This window comes from Leopardus geoffroyi, chromosome D1 (assembly GCF_018350155.1).
Source record: "Leopardus geoffroyi isolate Oge1 chromosome D1, O.geoffroyi_Oge1_pat1.0, whole genome shotgun sequence".
Lineage (NCBI taxonomy): Eukaryota > Metazoa > Chordata > Mammalia > Carnivora > Felidae > Leopardus > Leopardus geoffroyi.
This window is the reverse complement of record NC_059329.1, coordinates 87076445-87097135: the sequence shown is the minus strand read 5'-3', so window position 1 is coordinate 87097135 and position 20691 is coordinate 87076445. Positions and strand designations below refer to the sequence as shown.

Below are 20691 nucleotides of genomic sequence, written 5' to 3'. Positions count from 1 at the left end.
ACTTCCTTCTGGCCTGCTAAGTTTCTGCTAAAAAATCGTTTAATAGCCTTGTGGGGTTTCTCTTTTATATATCTATTTTCTTTTGCTGCTTTTAAAATTCTTTATCATTATCTTTTGCCATTTTAATTATTAACATATCTCTGTATGGACCTCTTTGGTTAATCTTGTTAGAATCTGTCTGTAATTCCTGGATGTGGATGTCTGTTTCCTTCCCCAGTTCAGGAAGTTTTCAGCTATTATTTCTTCTCCTCATTCTCTCTCTTTTCTTTCTGGGATCCCTGTAATGCAGATGTTCTTACACTTGATAATGTTGTGAGTTCTCTTAATCTATTATCATTTTTTTATTTTTTCTTTTTGCTCTTCAGCCTGGTTGCTTTTTATTACCTTGTCTTCAGATTGCTGATTCTTTATTTTGCATCCTCTAATCGGTTGTTGATTCCCTGTAGTGTATTTTTTTAAATTTCAGCTATTAAATTCTTCCTCTCTGATTCTTTTTATATTTTCTCTTTATTAAAGTTCTCAGTGAGTTTATCCACTCTTTTCTCAAGTCTAGTAATATCTTTAAGACCATTATTTTGAATTCTTTATCAGGGATATTGCTTATCTCAATTTCATTTAGCTCTTTTGCTGTCATTTTGTCCTATTCTATCATTTGGGACATACTCTTCTGTTTCCTCATTTTGTCTAACTCTGTGTATTTGTTTCTGTGTATTAGGGGGTTCAGATACATCTCCAGGTCTTGAATTTAGTGGCCTTGTGTAGAAAAGGTCCTGTGGTACCCTCTAGCACAATGCCCACTGTTCACCAGAACAGTCATTCCTAGGGTGTTTCCTATGTGGGCTACATTTGCCTACTGTTGTGGCTGAGTTGCATTTGTCTTTAGTCCAGTTGGCTGTAGTGACCCGTTTTACTCACTGTGAGTACACTGGGTAGGTTCGGTTCCTGCACTGTTTTTCATTTTTTGTTTTTTTGTTTTTTAAGTAATTTCTATTCCCATTGTGGAGCTCAAACTCAAGACGTTGAGATCAAGAGTCAGATGCTGTACCGAGTGAACCAGCCAGGTGCTCCTGGTCCCTACACTATTGAGGGACATGTCTGAGGCTGTCCCAGGCTTGTAGGGGTGGCAGAGGCAGCAGTCAGGCTAGTTGTTGGCAATTAGTCTCTCTGCCACAGCTGTGGGCACTCAAAATGGCAGGACTTTCTCCCTGCACAGCCAGCTAAAAGGCTTAGCTGCTATAACTACAGATACAAAGGTGTGTGTAGTTGTCTTCCCATCTCTCCAGGGCAGGAGTCACTTTGGAGTGGTGCAAGTCTCTGCCAGGGCTGCTTTCAGGGTGTGGCAGGTCAGGAGCTGCTTTGGAGGGATGTCTCTTGAGTAGGGTGAGTTGGATTGGGTGAGTCCTCAGAGGAAGGGGGGGGGGCATTCTAGCAAGATAGGTGGAGAGTGATAGTGCTGGTTTTCAAAAGTGACTGGCTATCTAGACTGAGGGAGGGAAAGGGAAATAGTGCCCATGAGCATTTTTGTTCTTGGAGAAGCTCCTGAAGATCTCTGTCCCTCAGTGTACATCCTGAGATTAGTAAATAAATCTCCTTCACTTATACGCCATGTGCTTTTTATGCTACTTCTGTGCTGTGTCTTGGGCAAGTTATTCATTACACTGGCTCTTTAAGGGTAGACACTCAGTTTCCTATTGCCCTCTGGCTTTCTTGGAGGTAAGCCTGCTGATTTTAAAGTACCCAGAGTTAAGCCCCACTGATTTTAAAAGCTTCTGTAGTTAAGCACCTGCCTTGTTTTCAAAGCCAGGTGTTATGGGGACTCATCTTCCCTGTGCAGGTCCCCAGTGCTTGGGGTGCCTGGTATGGGGTCTGATCCTCTTGCTTCTCCATGCCTGTAGTGTCCCTTCCATTTGTGGTTAGTTTTGCTGAGGGTTTGTTCCCATCTTTGTCTCCACGTCTTCTACTTTTTAATGTGGCTTCTTTCTGTGATTAGCTGTGGAAGGTCTCTTCTGCCACAGGTTCTCTTCAGGTTGTTTTCAGAGTTAGTTGGTCAGATGTAGTTGTTATCATTGTGTGGGTTGGGATGAAATGAGCTCAGGATCCTCCAACCTCACCATCTTCCTGATCTAACCCCTAGTGTGGTGGTTTTATACTTGTTCACAAATTATTTGATAATTGTCCTTCAAGGAAGTGTAGTTTAATTTTCCCTGTTTTGCTTGCACTAAGTTCTAATGACTGGATGATACAAAGGGAAAATAAGTTACTGTGCAGAAACCTGACAGATACCACCTTAACTAAGTGACTAAAGTTAATGTCTTTAGAAATAATTCATGTGGTGTCAACAATTTGTGTGAATATCAAATATTCATGATATGATATGATGAGAAGGAAACTTTACCTCTATACTATTCTTCCCCCAAATGTATTCTAATAATGAGAAAAATATCAGACAAACCCCATGTGTGGGACATTCTACAAGGTATCTCAATAATACTTGTCAAAAGTGTCAAAGTCTTAAAAAAAAAAAAAAAGGAACTGAGAAATTATCATAGACAAGAAAAGCTTAAGGAGACATGATGACTAAATGCAACATAGTGTCCCATATTGTCCTGGAACAATTGGTGGAAAAATGAATAAACTCTAGTGAAATCTGAATAAACTCTGTAGTCTAATTAATGGTATTGTAACAATGTTATTTTCTTACCTTTACTTATGTAAGATTTTAATGTTATGGAAGCAGGGTAAAGGGTATATATAAACTCTACTTTTTTTTTTTTTTTTTTTTTCAACATTTTATTTTTGGGACAGAGAGAGACAGAGCATGAATGGGGGAGGGGCAGAGAGAGAGGGAGACACAGAATCGGAAACAGGCTCCAGGCTCTGAGCCATCAGCCCAGAGCCTGACGCGGGGCTCGAACTCACGGACCGCAAGATCGTGACCTGGCTGAAGTCGGACGCTTAACCAACTGCGCCACCCAGGCGCCCCAAACTCTACTTTTTTTTATAAGTCTTCTGTAAATCTAAAATTATTTCAAAATAAAAATTTTGTAAAAAAAATTCAGACTTTGAAACACTGAAAGTCAAGAAACACTGTAGTACAAATTAAGGGTTCTTTTTTTATTTTAAAGAGATATTAAGCATGTAAGACTATATTTGGTCATTCATTTAACATTTACTATGAATTTACTGTGCCAGGTTTTAGAGATTATAAAACCTTATAAGCAAGGAGTGCACAATATACTATATGGAGAGTATGGATAAGGACATGGCTAACTTTACTAGGTGGGTAATGAGAAAAGCGCCATGGAAGGAGTAACTCATGCAGAGATTATGAATGGGTAGGAATTTGGGGTCCGTCTTTCTAAGGGCTTATCAGTTGTGTTAGTCTTTTGAAGGAATTAAATTTTGGCATTGCTGATTTTCTCTATTGCATATTTGTCTTTTATTAATATTTGCTCTTTCCTTATCTAATTTCTTTCTTTTTTTTTTTTTTAGAGAGCGAGAGCAAGTGGGGGAGAGGGGTGGGAGGGAGAGAGAGGGAAAGAGAGAGGGAATGAATGAATGAGTGAATGAATGAATGAATCTTAAGCAGGCTTCACATTCAGCATGGAGCCCAATGTGGGACTTGATCCCATGACTCTGGGATTACGACCTGAACTGAAGAGTTGGGCGCTCAACCAACTAAGCCACTCAGGTTTAGTGGCTCTAATTTGGTGTCTCTAGACATTAGGTGTCTCTAATCTGCTATTCTTTTTGTTTTGAACTTTTGGAGATGGATATTAGTTAATTAATTTAAACATTTTTTCTTTAACATAAAGCACTTAAGGCTAAAATCTTCTCTCTTGGCATATGGCTTTAGTTAAATCCCACATATTTTTATATATTTTATGTTCATTATCACTCAGTTAAAATTATTTTCTTATTTCCATTGTAATTTCTTCTTTGACTCATGATTTATTTAGAAATATACTACTTCTTTTACAAACATTTTCTTTTTTGTTAACTTTAAACAATTGATTCAAGCATAATTTTGTTATACCAGATAATATGTTCTTTATATAATCTCAGTCACTTAATATTTGTGGAGTTTTGCTTTCTAGCCAAGCATATAATCAATTTTGGTAAATATGCCAGCATAAATGAACTTGAAAACAACACATACCCTTTTTTTCTTTTATGCAGTGTTCTATGAATATGAATTTGGGCAACTTTGTCAATCTTGTTCAAATCTCCTATGTCATTATTGAGTGTTTTGTCTATATTTTTCTTTTTCCTTTTCTGTCCATGTTTCAGTCTTTTTTTTTTTTTTTAATGTTTTTATTTTTGAGAGAGACACAGTATGAGCATGGGAGGGGCAGAGAGAGAGACACACACACACAGGATCCGAAGCAGGCTCCAGGCTCTGAGCTGTCAGCACAGAGCCTGATGCAGGGCTCAAACTCATGAACCGCAAGATCTCGACCTGAGCTGAAGTTGGACGCTTAACTGACTGAGCCACCCAGGTACCCTCAGTCTGGTTATTTTCTTCTGTCAATTTACTAATCTCTTCAGTTTATTTAATCTACTGATAAAGTCTGTTTATTGAGTTCTTTTTTTTTTTTTTTTTTCAACGTTTTATTTATTTTTGGGACAGAGAGAGACAGAGCATGAACGGGGGAGGGGCAGAGAGAGAGGGAGACACAGAATCGGAAACAGGCTCCAGGCTCTGAGCCATCAGCCCAGAGCCTGACGCGGGGCTCGAACTCACGGACCGCGAGATCGTGACCTGGCTGAAGTCGGACGCTTAACCGACTGCGCCACCCAGGCGCCCCTGTTTATTGAGTTCTTAATTGCACTTGTATTTTTCAATTCTGAAATTTCTATTTGGTTTTTCTTTTATAATTTTCATTCCTGTGCTGAAATTAATTTTGTCATATAATTTATTTAGCATATTAGTTTTATATATTTTAAAGTCTGTGTGTACTCCAATATCTGGACCTCTTACAGATCCATTTCTATTATGTCTTTTGTTTCTCTTGGTCATTTAGCTTACCTCCTGGGATGTAGGGTAAATTTGATTGAATGACTTCATTTGTACATGAAATATTGCAAAGAAAATTTGAGGCTTTGGATGATGTCATCTTCATCTAGAGAGTTTCATTTTTGCTTTTGGAAATTAGGATGGGCCAGATCATTTTACCCATCAGAGACTGAGCTTATTGGAAGTTGTTTCCTTGTGAGGGATAGTTTATTTCTATCTTCTGTTCTAAGAGTGTAGTTCCTTGGGCTTCCAAGTAAAATCATAGGGTATTTTCCAGAATCACTCCTTCTTGGTGGGTCCTGAACACTAAGTCAGTCAGTCCCCATAAGACTGCTGGTGAATCTGCCTCAATTTCTCAACCTCTAGTGATCTGATAAATGGTGATTGTCAGGGTCATCTTTCTGTACTTTCTTCTCTCTATGATCTTAGAAGTGTATTCTTAATGATTAGTCTTTTTTTCAGGATCATGAAATTATAGAATTTTAGAGGTGGAAGTGGCTTGAGATAGCTTCTAGTCCAACCTAAAACCCAGAGCTTTTAAGAGACTAGTACTCTGACCTCTCTACTCCTTGTCTAAAGCTCTTTCTTTAATATATATAATAAATTAACTGGAGTGAATAATGCAGTGAACATAAAATTAGGCCATACCATAAAGGATTAGATAGTAAAGTTTCTTTATTTTCTTAAGTTTATTTATTTATTTTGAGAAAGAGAAAGAGTGCCATGTGTGGGGGACAGAAAGAGAGGGAGAATCCCAAGCAGAGATGCAGGGTTCAAACTCACAAAACTCTGTGTTCATGACCTAAGCCAAAATCAAGAGTGGGACGCTTAACTGACTGAGCCTCCCAGGTGCCACAGTAAAGTTTCTTTAAAGAAGCAAAATACAATAGATAATAAAATAAAGTCAAAGAAAGAGACTTTCTTACTCCACTAAACTGTATTTAAGTACCTAACTATGCTGTAATTAACAAAGTTACTCATTTTTTTTACATATGGATCTAAATTGGTGATGATATTTTTTAAAAGTTCGAATGTTTTAAATTAATGATCTTTTTTTTAAGTTTATTTATTTTGGGGGTGGGGAGCAGAGAGAGAGAGAGGGAGAAAATCCCAAGCAGGCTTTATGTGGGGCTTGATCCCACAAACCATGAGATTATGACCTGAGCCAAAACCAAGAGTCAGACACTTAACTTACTTAGCCACCCAGGTGCCCATAAAATAATGATCTTTAAATAAATAATCTGAGTCAACAGATAAATTTATATTGAATCCATAATGTATGTTTTTTAGAAGTTAGACAACAATTCTTGTGATTCTCTTACCAGATTATAGAGATGAATCTATAGCAGAGGGGTCACAAATTCAGCTTCCTTTAGATAGTTGATATGTGATACCAATAGGGCAGGAATTGTGTTGAAGTAGAGAGGCTCTGTCTTCAGTTTAACCTATATTTGTCGTTCAGCTCCCAAAATGTGTTGCCATATAGAAAAATGGGCTCTGTACTATCATTTCTTCTAATTATTGAAGAGAAACTAGAAATCTAGACTTTAATATGAAATCTATTAGATTCTAAAAATAGGAAGTGAGTTGAAAGTTTTTAAACAAAATTATTTCTTTTTTTAAATGTATTTATTTTGAGAGCGAAAGGAGAGAGAAAGAGAGAGAGAGTAGGGGAGGGGCAGAGAGAGAGGGGGAGAGAGAATCCCAAACAGGCTCTGCCTTATCAGTGTGGAGCCCAGTGTGGGGCTCCAACTCATGAACCATGAGATCTGACCTGAGCCAAAATCAAGAGCCAGGTGCTTAGCCAACTAAGCCACTCAAGCGCCCCAGAACAAAATATATTTCTCAGCCAAATCATCTATACAATGAGGATAAACAGATCTCTATCTAGAACTTTCACTTTTAAAATATGCATTCCTTTGATAACCTTTGAAAAACCTCTACTCAGTCTTGCCCTAAGAGAATTTAAAATTTAATCATCATGACATACTATGCAAATTAATTATTATAGTCTCACATAGTATATATTATGTATGTAATAGAATTTTGAAGAAAGTATGGGAGTTGAAAGAAAGCACACATTAAATATATTAAATATCTGAACAGAAGGAAAGCTTAGAAGTTTAAATTAGCAATAAATAAAAGGCAGTGGAAATTTGGGTTTTCTAAAATAGCAATGATTTGCTAAGGAAATTGTAAAGGAAAACTGGGTATAATTAATGGCATAGTGTGTGGTAAATAACATTAAGTAGCATTTTAGTGCCCCATAAAATTAGTTATGTTGTGAATAGAATCATACCTGTTTGTAATTATAATGATTTGTAGAATATATATCTCTACACCACATGGAAAACTGATAAAATGGGTGTTATCTACAATACTGAAAGGTAACATAATACACTTTTACTCTATTAGGATTCTAACAACTTCATGATTTATAATTAAAAAGTATCTTTTTATTGGAACTTTTCATTTGTATCTTTCATTCTTTAAGCAGCTCTCAAAAGTTATTAATAAAAATTCTTACTGTCAATGAGAAAAATGTATTAAATTTGGTAAGAAAATCCCATCTGTAACTTCAATAAAGTATCCAAGAATATAGAACCTTAAAAGTGTTTATTTTTTATTATCTGCCTTAGGACTACAAGGATTTAAGTGTTTTTATAAAAACAATAAAAGAGGAGTAATTTGATGGTTTATTTACTCTTTATAACCTTTAGAAAGTGTCATGCTTTTTTTAAAGTGCTTGCTTCAGGCTGTAGTTTTACAAGATGTGCTCTGTATTGGTCAGGCCTCTTCAATTCTTGACCCTGAACAGATTTAGGGACATAGTACATACAGCAGGCACATGTCCAAGCAGCCCAAACTGTAACTGGGTACTTTTATTCTCGTTTTCAGACTCATAATCCACCTCCTACGAAATTGCCCTGTTCAGTTTCTCATGTTGTTTAATAAAATACTAATCTCTCTTTGATTAGCTAAAAAGTATTTGAGATAAATATCACCAATAGGCATGGAATAGCTTGAAAGTTCATATTTTACAAAATTTCTTTCCTAATCAGAATTTAAGCTTCTGTTTTCATATTATTCAACTTAGTCTATTACAAAGATTTCTATCACAAAGAAATAGAAAATATTTAATATGAGAATATTTGTAGGAATTCTTAAATTTTTTGCTTTTCCATTCAATAAATATCTCTGGTTGTTATTTTGAAATGTTCTACCAAATTAATAATGTTTTACCAAATAAAATAGGTAATATGGGGGTACCTGGGCGGCTCAGTTAAGCCACCTGACTCTTGTTTCAGCTCAGGTCATGATCTCACAGTTTGTGAGTTTGAGCCCTGTGTTGGGCTCTGCACTGCTGGTGTGGAGCCTGCTTGGGATTCTCTCTCTCTCTCTCTCTCTCTCTCTCTCTCTCTCTCTCTCTCTCTCTCTCCCCCTCTCTCTCTCTCTTTCTCTCCCCCCCTCCCTCCCTCCCTCCATCCCTCTCCCTCTCCCTCTCCCTCTCCTTCTCCCTCTCCCCTTCTTGCTTGTGTGTTCTCTCTCTCAAAATAAATAAACTTAAAAATAAAATACGTAATATGATCTTGAGTGTCTTGCTAACTTCTGTGTGACGTGAAGATTAAATTCTGCTGTCCAACAGTACCCACAGTCTCTTAAAGGTAATAAAGTGGTATGTTTAAGAGACTCTGGAGACAAATCATATAGGTTCAAATACTGACTCTGATGTTTACCTGCTATGTGAATTTAGGCAAATCACTTATTCTCTTGCTAACACAGTTTCCTCTTCTATAAAATGGTGATAATAAGAGTACTACTTCAGAAAAGTATAACTAAGATTAAGTTAATCAATATATAAAAAGTGCTTAGAACAATATCTAAATCACAGTAAGATGACAGAACCCATTTAGCCACTAAGAGAGAAGTGTATAACCAGGCCCACATGAAGAAAGCAGTATCTTGCACATTTTCAATCCAGCACAATTTCAATCCAGCTTACCAAATTTAATACATGTAATAGGAACCCCATCTCCAAACAAATGTATATATACTTATTTTTCAGTATGTTCTGACCATAGATGACATATTTTGCAGGAGCTTCTATTTTCTCATCACTTTGTTTATTGCACTGCATACCCTATTGGTATATATTCCCTTCCTTATTCCATGTTGGAAGAACTGTGATTGTGTCCTAGGGTCCACCTTTCACCAATGTGAGTCAGGGAGATCCTGACTGATCTTAACTACACATAAAGGTCCAGTGTATTCCCCTTGCCAATGACTGGTTTAGGAGTGGGCATGTGACCAGGTTATGGCCAATGAGATATTAGAAGATGTGTTGAAAGTTTCTGGGAAAAGTTTATTTTTTATTTTTTTTTTAATGTTTATTTTTGAGAGACAGAGCACTAGTGGTGTAGGAGCAAAGAGAGAGAGGGAGACCCAGAATTCAAAGCAGGCTCCAGGCTCTGAGCTGTTAGCACAGAGCCAGATGCAGGGCTTGAACTCATAAACCAGGAGATCATGCCCTGAGACGAAGTTGGATGTTTAACCAACTGAACCACCCAGGCGCCCCCGTTATTCTTTTTTTTTTTAATTTTTCTTTTTTACATTTATTTGTTTTTGAGAGACAGAGAGAGACACAGCTCAAGTGGGGGAGGGGCAGAGAGAGGAGACACAGAATCCAAAGTAGGATTCAGGCTCCGAGCTGACAGCACAGAGCCCAACGCAGGACTCGAACCCACAAACCGTGAGATCATGACCTAAGCTGAAGTCGGACGCTCAACCGACTGAGCCACCCAGGTGCCCCGCCTGTTACTCTTTTATTAAGAGATTACACTTTTTCTACTGCGGGTTAATGTCCTTTCTGTCCATAATGCTTTCAGTTAAAGCAGCCACGGGATGTAAAGCCTAAGGAAAATCACTTAGATAATGGCAAGATGAAAAGATGAGCAGAATCGTAGTCCTAAATGATATTGTTGAACCACTGAAAGTCAGTTTTAGAAGCACTCTGCATTTAAAGTCATTGTCATATGGGGGCGCCTGGGTGGCGCAGTCGCTTTAGCGTCCGACTTCAGCCAGGTCACGATCTCGCAGTCCGTGAGTTTGAGCCCCGCGTCAGGCTCTGGGCTGATGGCTCAGAGCCTGGAGCCTGTTTCCGATTCTGTGTATCCCTCTCTCTCTGCCCCTCCCCCGTTCATGCTCTGCCTCTGTCTGTCCCCAAAAAAATAAATAAACGTTGAAAAAAAAATTAAAAAAAAAAAAGTCATTGTCATATGAGGTAAGCCATTGTGAGTTGGGGTTTGTTGTTGCTCCTTGCTGCTGAAAGCATTTTAAATAAATGAGACAACTTTTGTGAAAGCCTATCTTTGAATACCATAGCATGAGTAAGTGTGTTTGTGTAAAATAAAAAAAAAAAAAAAAAAAAAAGAGAGTCATAAGGAAAATATTTCATAACAAAAACATGTATTTTATATGTTAACATTCTCTTTGATTTCTCTGAAACATTTCATTGTGGAAATTGTCCAGCATACAGCAAAACTGAAAGAATTTGACAGTGAACACTCAAACACCATTAACATATTACTTTACTTGCTTTGTCACCTATCTATCCATCAATTTATCCCTCTTTCAACTTCATTTTTTTGTGATTTCAGAGTAAATTGCAGACATTGGTGTTCTTCCAAGTACTTCAGACTGCGTATCATTAAGTGGAGTTCAATATTTGTTTACAGCTTTTTCCCCCCTTAAATTTACATACAATTAAAGACACAAATCTTAACTGTACGTTTGGTGAGATGCATACATCTGATAATGTAAACCCTTATGAAGATACAAAATGTTTCTATCCATTCAGAAAATTCCTTCATGCCCCTACTTAGGCCAGTTCTACCCTTACTTCCTCCCCAAGAGGCAACATTCTTTTGATTTTTTTCCCACAGTCAATTAGTTTTTTCCCCCCCTAACATTTCATATAAATGGAATCATACAGTATGTACTCTTTTAGGTAAGGCTTCTCATTCATCCATGTTGTTGTATCTATCAGCATACAGATCCTGAACATGTTCTTTAAGTACACACCTATGTATTTCATTTTCTCTGGAGTGATTATAAGTTGTGTTGTGTTTTAAATTTTGTTTTCTGTATTTTTATTGTTAGTGTATAGAAACGTGATTGATACTTTAGGTGTTGCTCTTGTATCCTGAGACCTTGTTGAATTCAGTTATCAGTTCTGGGAGATATTTTATGGATTCCTTGGTTTTCTTTGTATACAATTATGTTATTTATAAATAGAGACAATTTTACTTCTGATTGTTTCCTCCCTTCTTTCTTTTTTTTTCTCTCCTTCTCTCTTTGCCTCTCTTTCCTCTTTCCCTTTCCTTGTCTGTCTATCCATCCATCCAGTCTTTTATCATTGAATATGATGTTCAGTGTAATGTTTTTATGAATACTCTTTATCAAATTGAGATAATTCTCTCTGTTCCTAACTGAGAGTTTTTATTATGAATGAGTATTGGGTTTCATCAGTTGCCTTTTCTGTGACAATTGATGTGGTCATGTGATTTTTCTTCTGTAGGGTATTGATATGGTGAAAAACATGAACTTACTATTGATATTGAATCAGCCTTGTATATTTGGAACAAATTCTACTTGGTCTTGGTGTATAACATTTTATACATTGTTGGATTCTGTTTGCTAATATGTTACTGAGATTTTTTCATCAAAACTTGTGAGAAGTATTGGTTTTAGTTTTCTGTTTTTGTACTGTCTTTGTCTAGTTTTGGTGTCATAGTAAACAGGCATTATAAAATGAGTTGAGGTGTGTTTCTTCCTCTTTTATTTTTCTGGAAGACTGTGTAAAAGTGGTGTTAATTCTTTATGTATTTGGTGGAATTCTCTAGTAATGAAACCATGTGGGCCTGGACATTTATTTTTTGGGAGCTTTTTAACTAGTGGTTATAGGTCTATATAGATTGTCTGTATTGAGGTTTGAAGAATTGATCCATTTCTGTAAGTTGTCAAATTTATGAGCATAAGCTTGTTTGTAGCATTTCCTTATTAACTTTTTAATGTTGCAGTATCTTTGTACGCGGTTTCTTTTAGCTCTTAGAGCGTAAATTGTTGACGTAAAGTCTTTGTCTTGCTCAGAGACCGTTCTTTTTAACTTTTTATTTGCTTGTATAGGGATCACACTTTCCTGTTTCTTTGCATCCCTTGCATTTTTTGTTGAGAACTGGACGTAGACATTTTGAATATGTGGCAGCTCTGAAAATCAGGTATTTTCCCCTCCCTACGGTTGCTGCTTATTGTTGGTTTAGTGACTTTTCTGAAATAATTTTGTAAAGTCTGCTGTTTCTGTCATGTGTGGCCATTGAGGCCATTGTGCTCCTAACTTAATGATCAGCTAGTGCTTTGTTTGGTGGAGATTTCCTTAAATACCCGAAACCAAAAGTAAAAAACTCCCAGTTTTTACAGAAGTGCTTTCTCTCTGTGTTGGGGCATATCTTCAACACTACAGGCACTTTTTCTCTTGTGATACCTTGAGTTTATGGGGTAGGCTAATTCATGAGTATTACTACGTGATTTTAAACAAAATCAGAGAATTTTTCTAAATAACTACTTCCTGCTTGGCTTTGGGTCTTCCTTTTGTGCTGCTTCCCAGAGAGAATCTGTCTTTGAAGCCCTCCCAGCTGATCTCTCTGTTCTTTTTATTTGATGCTTGTTCTTCAGATGGTGGCTGCAGGTGGGGGAGTAGGGGAATTCCCTGATTTTATTAAGCTTCAGTTCTTAGGTTCTGCGTCTCAGGGTGAGGTCTGCACAGGGGTTCTGATCCCTCCTTTGTTTTTAATGCTGGACCTCCCACGTATTCCTGCTCCTACCCCAATGATAGAGCTGTTTTCTTATTTTCCTAGCCTATTTCCAGCTACAGTGGTTTTCCACAGGTGCTCTCCTACTGTAGTTTTTATTGTCCCTCCTTCTGTAAATTAGGCTTTTTTTCCTTATGAGAGATGAGGAAGACAGGGCTGTCTAGGTGGAGTTTTCAATGGTGGCTCTTACTCCCCTTTACCAGCTGCAGAGGGTTTCCACTAGTGTTCTTAGATATAGTTATTGTCTTTCCCTGGCAGATTAAGATTCTTGCTCTGTAGGGGAAATAGGGAAGATGGGTTGTGACTGCTCTTCTCTTCCCCAGCTAGTACCACAGGGCAGAGCTTCTCAGGTTGTTGGATTCTTCCCATCCTTCCTTGTAAGCACCTGGTGGGCTTCCTGGAACAAAAACCTGGTAAAAGATATAACACCTCCTTATTTCTGGGGTCCCTGGGAATTCACATTCTTAAACTAGTACACATTTTGCCTTTAGCAATTTATGAAGAGCTTGTAGCTGAATTTTCTTATCACTACTCAGTGGTTTACATCCCAGGTAAGTAAATGCTTTAGTTCTGTTCTTCCTGCAGGAGAGAGTTATCCAGAGCTTGGATTAATTGAATGATCTGGAACCTCAGTTCTCTGATAGGCTTGTCTATTTAATTTGCAGTTTGTCCAGACGTGGGAGGATATTTTAAGTGTGGGATGATGCTCTTTTTTTTATCTCTCTAGAAAGAGCTGAAATGAAAAGTTTTAAAGTCCTAATTTTCCTAGCATTTTTCTTTTTGATTTAGGAAACAGAAACTCAGTATGAAGAGCAGATTGGTAAAATTATTGTGGAGACACAAGAACTTAAATGGCAAAAGGTAAGTATTTTTAATTTTTATTTCAGATTAGTGTTTTTAACATCTATTTAAAAATGTATTCTAATCCTTAATAGCAAAATTAATTTTTAAATTTCCTAAACATATTTGGGGGATTGTGCATCATTTTAAACAAAGTCTCAAGAGGGGTGCCTGGGTGGCTCAGTCAGTTAAGCATTCGACTCTTGATCTTGGCTCAGGTCATGATCTCACAGTTTGTGGGATTGAGCCCCATGTTGGGCTCTGTGCTGCCAGCTTGGGATTCTCTCTCTCTCTCCCTCCCTCTCAAAATTAAAAAAAAAAAAAAAGTCTCAAGAGAATTCTCATTAAAATTGTTTTAATAATATTTGAGCCTCCAGAACACTGAGAAGGAAAGTTATTTTCAGGCTTTCTGATGATATTGCTAAAATCTACTATGATCTATTTAATACCCGAGAAACATATGTGTTATAGAGGAGTCAAAATGTTTTTTAAGAAAACCTCAGAATAGTACTTTATTTTCACAGGCTGTCGTTACATGCTGTAACTAAATATTAAAAAACAGTATCAAATCTAATTCTCTTTTAGCCGATCTATATAGAAGCAGTTTTGATAGTGCTTCTCATGTGTTTCCACCAAAGTAATCTTAATAGCTAAAAATTGAAATCTTAATTTTGATGGCCCCCTCTTTTCACTGTTTGGCAATATTGAAACAGGAATTTAGAGGTAGCATATCAGAATCAGAATTCAAGTGATAGAGGATAGCTCAAATTGGAAATGATGGGAATTTGAAACCAGACAGACCCACAGGTGTGTAGAATTTGGGAGTAAAACTAGAGTTGGATTTTATGAGGCACAGGTCTGAAACCTGTCTGTGGAGAGAAAAAAACAGATAAACATCAAATACAAACAAACTCCATGCTGATTTCAAAATGTAAAGTCATATCTTGCTTTTGGGTAGAGAGAGTCAACAATATAAAGTTATCCAAGTCCTTAAGTTAGTAGGTTTAATACAATCCAATTTAAACATGCAAGAGTGTATTTGTGGTAGTTAAGTTGATTCTAAGGTTTATGTGGGAATAAACATATAGGAGTGTCTGGGAAGTTTTTAAAAGAGAACAGGATGAAGTAGCTACGCTAGATTCTTAAATATATTATTATAAACTATAATAATAATTAAAGGAGCTTGGTGCTACTTTAATTGTCTACATGGATAGATATTACTTGGCTACTTTAATTGTGTACTTGGATAGGTATTCCTTGGAACATAATAGAATCTCAGAATAGATCCAGATCATAAGATAAATTAGTGACTGATAAAGGTGGCATTGCAAATTAGTGAGGGGAAAATAGATAAATCAAGAAATGGTATTAGAACTGCTTTTTTCTGAAGAAAAATAAAGCCAAATTCCTACCTTACTTTACAAAGTTGTGGAAAATAGGAACTTTCATATATATATTCTTGTTGGCAGTATAAATTAGAAATGCCTGAGTGGTTCAGTCAGTTCAGCATCCAACTCGATTTTGGCCGATCATCATGGTCTCACAGTTAGTTGGTTTGAGCCCCTGCTGTGAGCATGGGGGGGGGGTGAGGGGAGGGCTGGGGGGGGCGCTGCCTGGGAACTTCTCTTACCTTCTCTCTCTCTCTTCCAACCCCACTTGCGCTCTCTCTCTCTCTCTCTCTCAAAAATAATAAAAAAAGAAGTTCCTTGTTGTATTCCTAATAAAATAAAACTATTTTTATTAGAACTCATTGCAGTGAGAACATTACCTTGACAGTCTTAGTATGTCTCAAAAGGGGTAAGTCAGAATTGGGATATATAACAGGTTATTGGGGTGTAGGCTCAAGTGGCTTCAGGAAGATCTTTTTCTCCCAATATTTTTTTATTGTGGTAAAATACACATAAAATTTGTCATCTTAACCATTTGGGGGTATACAGTTTAGTGGTATTAAATATATTTTTAATGTCCTGCCATCATCACCATTCATCTACAGATGACTCTTTTTACTTTGTAAAACTGAAACTGTATACTCATTCATTAAACTCCCCATCCTTCACTTCTCCCCAGTTCCTGGCAAACACCATTATACTCTGTATGATTTTGACTATTCTAAGTTTCTTAAGTAAGTGAAATCATACCATATTTATCTTTTTGTGACTAGCTTATTTCACTTAGCATTAATGTCCTCAAGGTTCATCCATGTTGTAGTATATGTCAAAATTTTCTTCCTTTTTTTTTTTTTTATATTTATTTATTTTGGGAGAGAGAGGGAGCACAAGCACACAGGAGGGGAAGAGAGAGTGAGAAAGAGAGAGAGAGAATGAGAATGAATCCCAAGCAAGCTCAGCACTGACAGTAGGCGCTCAAACCCAAGAACTGTGAGATCATGACCTGAGCCGAACCTAAGAGTCAGATGCTTAGCCAGCTGAGCCACCCAGGTGCCCCAGAATTTTCTTCCTTTTTAAGGTGGAAATAATATTCCATTGTATGTATATGCCACATTTTGTCTATCCATTCTTCCATAGATGAACACTTGGTTTGTTTTCATGTTTTAGCTTTTGTGAATAATGCTGTTATGAACATGGATACAGAAATATTTGTTTGAGTCCCTACTTTAATTTCTTTTGGGTATATACTATGAAGTAGAATTGTTGGATCATATGGCAGTAATATTTCTAGTTTTTTCAGGACCATCCATAATGTTTTCCACAGCAGCTGTACCATTTTAAATTCTCACAATTATGCCCAATGGTTCTAATTCCTCCCATTCTTGCCAGCACTTGTTGTTTCCTGTGTTTTGGTAATAGCCGTCCTGATGGGTATGAGGTAGTATGTTATTATGGTTTTGCTTTGCATTTCCTTAATAATTAGTGATGTTGAGCATATTTTCATGTGCTTTTGGCCATTCACATATTTTCTTTGAAGAAAGTCTATTCTTGTCTTTTGCCCATTTTGAATAGGGTTTGTTTTTTGTTGTTACATTCTAGGAGTTCTCTATATATTTTGAATATTAATATCTTATCAGAAATATGATTTGTACATCCTTTCTTCCATGGGTTGCCTTTTTACTTTGTTAATAGTATCTTTTGATGCACAAAATTTTAAATTTTTCATGGAGTCCAATTTGTCTTTTTTGTGTGTGTTGCTTGTGCCTTTGGTATCATGTCCAAAAGATTTTGCCCTATGTTTTTTTCTAAGAGTTTTATGGTTTTAGGTCTTACATTTAGGTCTTTGATCCATTTTGAGTTAATTTTTATGTGCAGTGTTAGGTAAGGGTCCAACTCCATTCTTTTACATGTGTATATCCAGTTTTCCCAGCCCCATTGTCCTTTCCAAGACTGAATAGTCATTTAACCATGTACATAAGGATTTATCTGTGGGCTCTTTATTCTCTTCTGTTGGTGGATGTGTCTGTCATTATGCCAGTACCACACTGTTTTGATTACTTGAGAATCCTAGAAAGTTTTAAAATAGGAAGTTTGAATGCCCCAGCTTTATTCTTTTCTGAGATTGACTATTTGGGGTCCCTTGAGATTTCATATGAGTTTTAGGATGGATTTTTCCATTTCTGCAAACAATGTCATTTGGACTTTGGTAGGGGTTGCACTGAATCTGTAGATAACTTTGGGTAGTATTGACATCTTCACAGTATGAAGTTTTCTAATCCATGAGCATAGGATTTGTTTCCATATATTTGTGTCTTCTTTAGTTTCTTTCAGCAGTGTTTTGTAGCTTTCATTTTATAGATCTTTTATCTCTTTGGTTTTTGTTTGTTTGTTTGTTTGTTTTTTGGTGCTATTGTAAATGGAATTATTTTCTTAATTTTGTTTTCAGCTCATTTATTGTTAGTATATAGAAATATAACTGATTTCTGTGTAACTTTGTCTCTTAGTAGGTTTTGCTAGTTTGCTAAACCCATTTATTCTAGCATTTCTTTTTGTGGAATCTTTAGGGTTTTCTATGTTTAAGATCATATCATCAGCAAACAGATAATTTTAATTTTTCCTTTCCAATTTGGATGTCTTTTATTTCTTTTTCTTGCCTCATTGCTTTGGCTAGGACTTACAGTACTGTGTTGAACATAGTTGTGAAAGCAGGCATCCTTGCCTTGTTCCTGATCTTAAAGGAAAAGCTCTCAGTCTTTCACCATTGAGTATGATGTTTGCTATGGGTTTTTCATATATAGCTTATGTTGAGGTCATTACCTTCTGTTCGTAGTTTGTTGACTGTTTTTATCATGAAAGGGTGTTCAGTTTTGTGATGGTCATGTGCTACCCCCTTCATTCTGTTAATGTGGTGTGTATTACATTGATTGATTTTCATATGTTGAACCATCCTTGTATCCCATGGATAAGTCACTTGGTCATGGTGTATGATCCTTTTAATATGCTGCTGAATTTGTTTTGCTAGTGTTTTGTTGAGAATTTTTGCATCAATGTTCATCAGGGATATTGGTCTGTAGTATTCTTGATGTGTCTTCATCTGGCTTTGGTATCAAGGTAAGACTGGTCTCAAAGCATGAGTTAGGACGTGTTCCCTCCTATTCAAATTTTGGAAAAGTTAGAGAATTCCTGTTAGTTCTTTTTAAAATGTTTGATAGAATTCACTGTGAAGCTATTAAGTACAGAACTTTTATTTCTTGGGATATTTTTGATGGCTGAGTCACTCTCCATACTAGTTAAAGGCCTATACAGATTTTTTCTTTGTTATTTGGTGTTGGTAGGTTTTGCATTTCTATGAATTGTCCATATTATCTAGGTTATCCACTTTCTTGGTGTACAGTTCACAGCACTCTCATATACCTGCCTAGTTCTCCAGAATCAATAATGATGTCCCCACTTTCATTTCTGATTTTAGTAATTTGAGTCTTTTCTTGGTCCATCTAGCTAAAGGCTTGTCAGTTTGATCTTTTCGAAGAACCAATTTTGGTTTTACTGCTTTTATCTATTTCTCTATTCTTTTTCCTATTTATCTCTGCTCTGATGTTTATTATTTTCTTCCTTCTACTACCTTTGAGTTTAATTTGTTCTTTCTGTGTAGTTCCTTAAGGTATAAAGTTAGATTGTTGATTTGAGATCTTTCCTTTTTTTTTAATGTAAACATTTATAGCTATAAATTTCCCTGTAAGCACTGATTTTGCTGCATCCCATAACTTTTGGTATGTTGCATTTTTGTTTTCATTCATCTGTAAATATTTTCTAATTTCCTTTGTGATCTTTCTTTAATCCATTGGTTAAGAGTTTGTTTTTTAACTTCCACAAATTTACAGATTTTTCCAAGTTTCCTTCTTCTGTTGATTTCTTCATCCCATTGTGGTCAGAGAAGACCATCATATTTGCATGATATATATCTTTTCAAATGTGTTGAGACTTAATTTGTGGCCTAACATATGATCAATCCTGGAAAATGTCCCATGTGCCCTTGAGAAGAATATGTATTCTGTTGTTTTGGGGTAGGGTGTTTTTTATATCTGTTAGCTCTAGTTGGATTACTCTGTTGTTTAAGTCCTCTATTCCTTTACTTCTGTCTGGTTGTCCTATCCATTATTGAGAATGTGTTATTGACATTTCCAACTATTATTGTAGAATTGTCTGTCTCTCCCTTCAATTCTGTTCATTTTTGCCTATTTTTATAGGTTTGTCATTACGTTTGTGTTTGTAATTGTTATATCTTCTTGTTGTATTGAAGCTTTTATGAATACATAATATCCTTTGTCTTTTGTCACCTTTTGAAAAATTTTTTAATGTTTTTTTTTTTTTTTTTTTTTTTTTTTTTTTTTGAGAGAGAGAGAACGTGTGTGTGTGCATGGAGGAGGGGCAGAGAAAGAGGGGGACAGAGAATCCAAAGAGGGCTCTGTGCTGACAACAGTGAGCCGGATGTGGGGCTCTAACTCATGAACCATGAGATCATGACCTGGGCTGAAGTCAGAGGATTAACCCACTGAGCCACCCAGGCACCCCACCCTTTTTTGAAGTCTATTTTCCATTGTGTCTTTTTGTTTTGTTGCTTGGTTATTTGCTTGGAATTTCTTTTTGCATACTTTTACTTGTAACCTGTTTGTGTCTTTGGATATAAAGTGAATCTCTTATAGTTGAGTTATGTTGTTTATTCATTCTGCCAATATTTAGTTTTTGATTGGAGAATTTAATCTATGTACATGTAAGTAATTCCTGATAAGGAGTGACTGCTTTCTTTCGTTTTGGTATTTGTTTTTTAATTGCCTTACAGCTTTTTTGCCCCTCATTTCTTGCATTACTGTTACCTTTTGTGTTTAGTTATTTGTTGTAGTAAAACATTTAAATTTAATTCTCATTTCCTTTTGTGTATATTCTGTCGCTGTTTCCTTTTTGATTACCGTGGGAATTATAGTTAGCATCTATCATCAACATTCTAATTTGAATTTATATCAGCTTAACTTCAACAACATAAAAGAACTCTGCTTCTTTACAGCTCTATCCAGTTGTTGATACTACATCTTTATATATTGTGTGCCTCATAGCATAAATTAAAAACAATTTTTTTTCACACTAACAGAGACTTGTCTTTTTTGCCCTTATTTTAGGGGCTGACACTGGGCAGGCAGCAGGAAGAGGGCAGGGCTAGGACGGGGCCTGAGCAAGGGCTCAGACCCCAGACTGCCCTGGGCGCTACAGACAGGGCAGCTGCTGCGGGACAACTGTACCAGGGGCAGGGGCGCCCAGCTGGCTCTGTGCTTGCACAGCAGCCCTTGGTCAAGATGCTGGCTGCATGGTTACCATTGGCCTGCAGGAGGTGCGGCAGCTGGCCCTGAAGGTCCAGGGGCCCGACTGCCTCTCGCCCAGTGGTGTGGTTGCCCACGCAGTGCAGCAGCTCCTGGAGGTGGCAGCTGGCTAGGGGCTGCGTGGCTGCATTGGATGACAGCAGCATGAGCCGAAGCAAGAACAGCAGCAGTGTCACCATAAATTAATAATCTTAAAAATGCATTCG

The 20691-nt window shown here is 36.8% G+C and overlaps 1 protein-coding gene across 1 annotated transcript in view; it reads left to right on the top strand.

The window, feature by feature from the left end:
• CCDC73 (coiled-coil domain containing 73) overlaps positions 1–20691 on the top strand; it is a 126922-nt gene that overhangs the window by 16198 nt on the left and 90033 nt on the right. The window contains exon 2 of the mRNA XM_045484886.1: positions 13675–13746. Coding sequence (XP_045340842.1) covers positions 13675–13746 — 72 coding nt within the window. The remainder of the gene's footprint in view (positions 1–13674; positions 13747–20691) is intronic.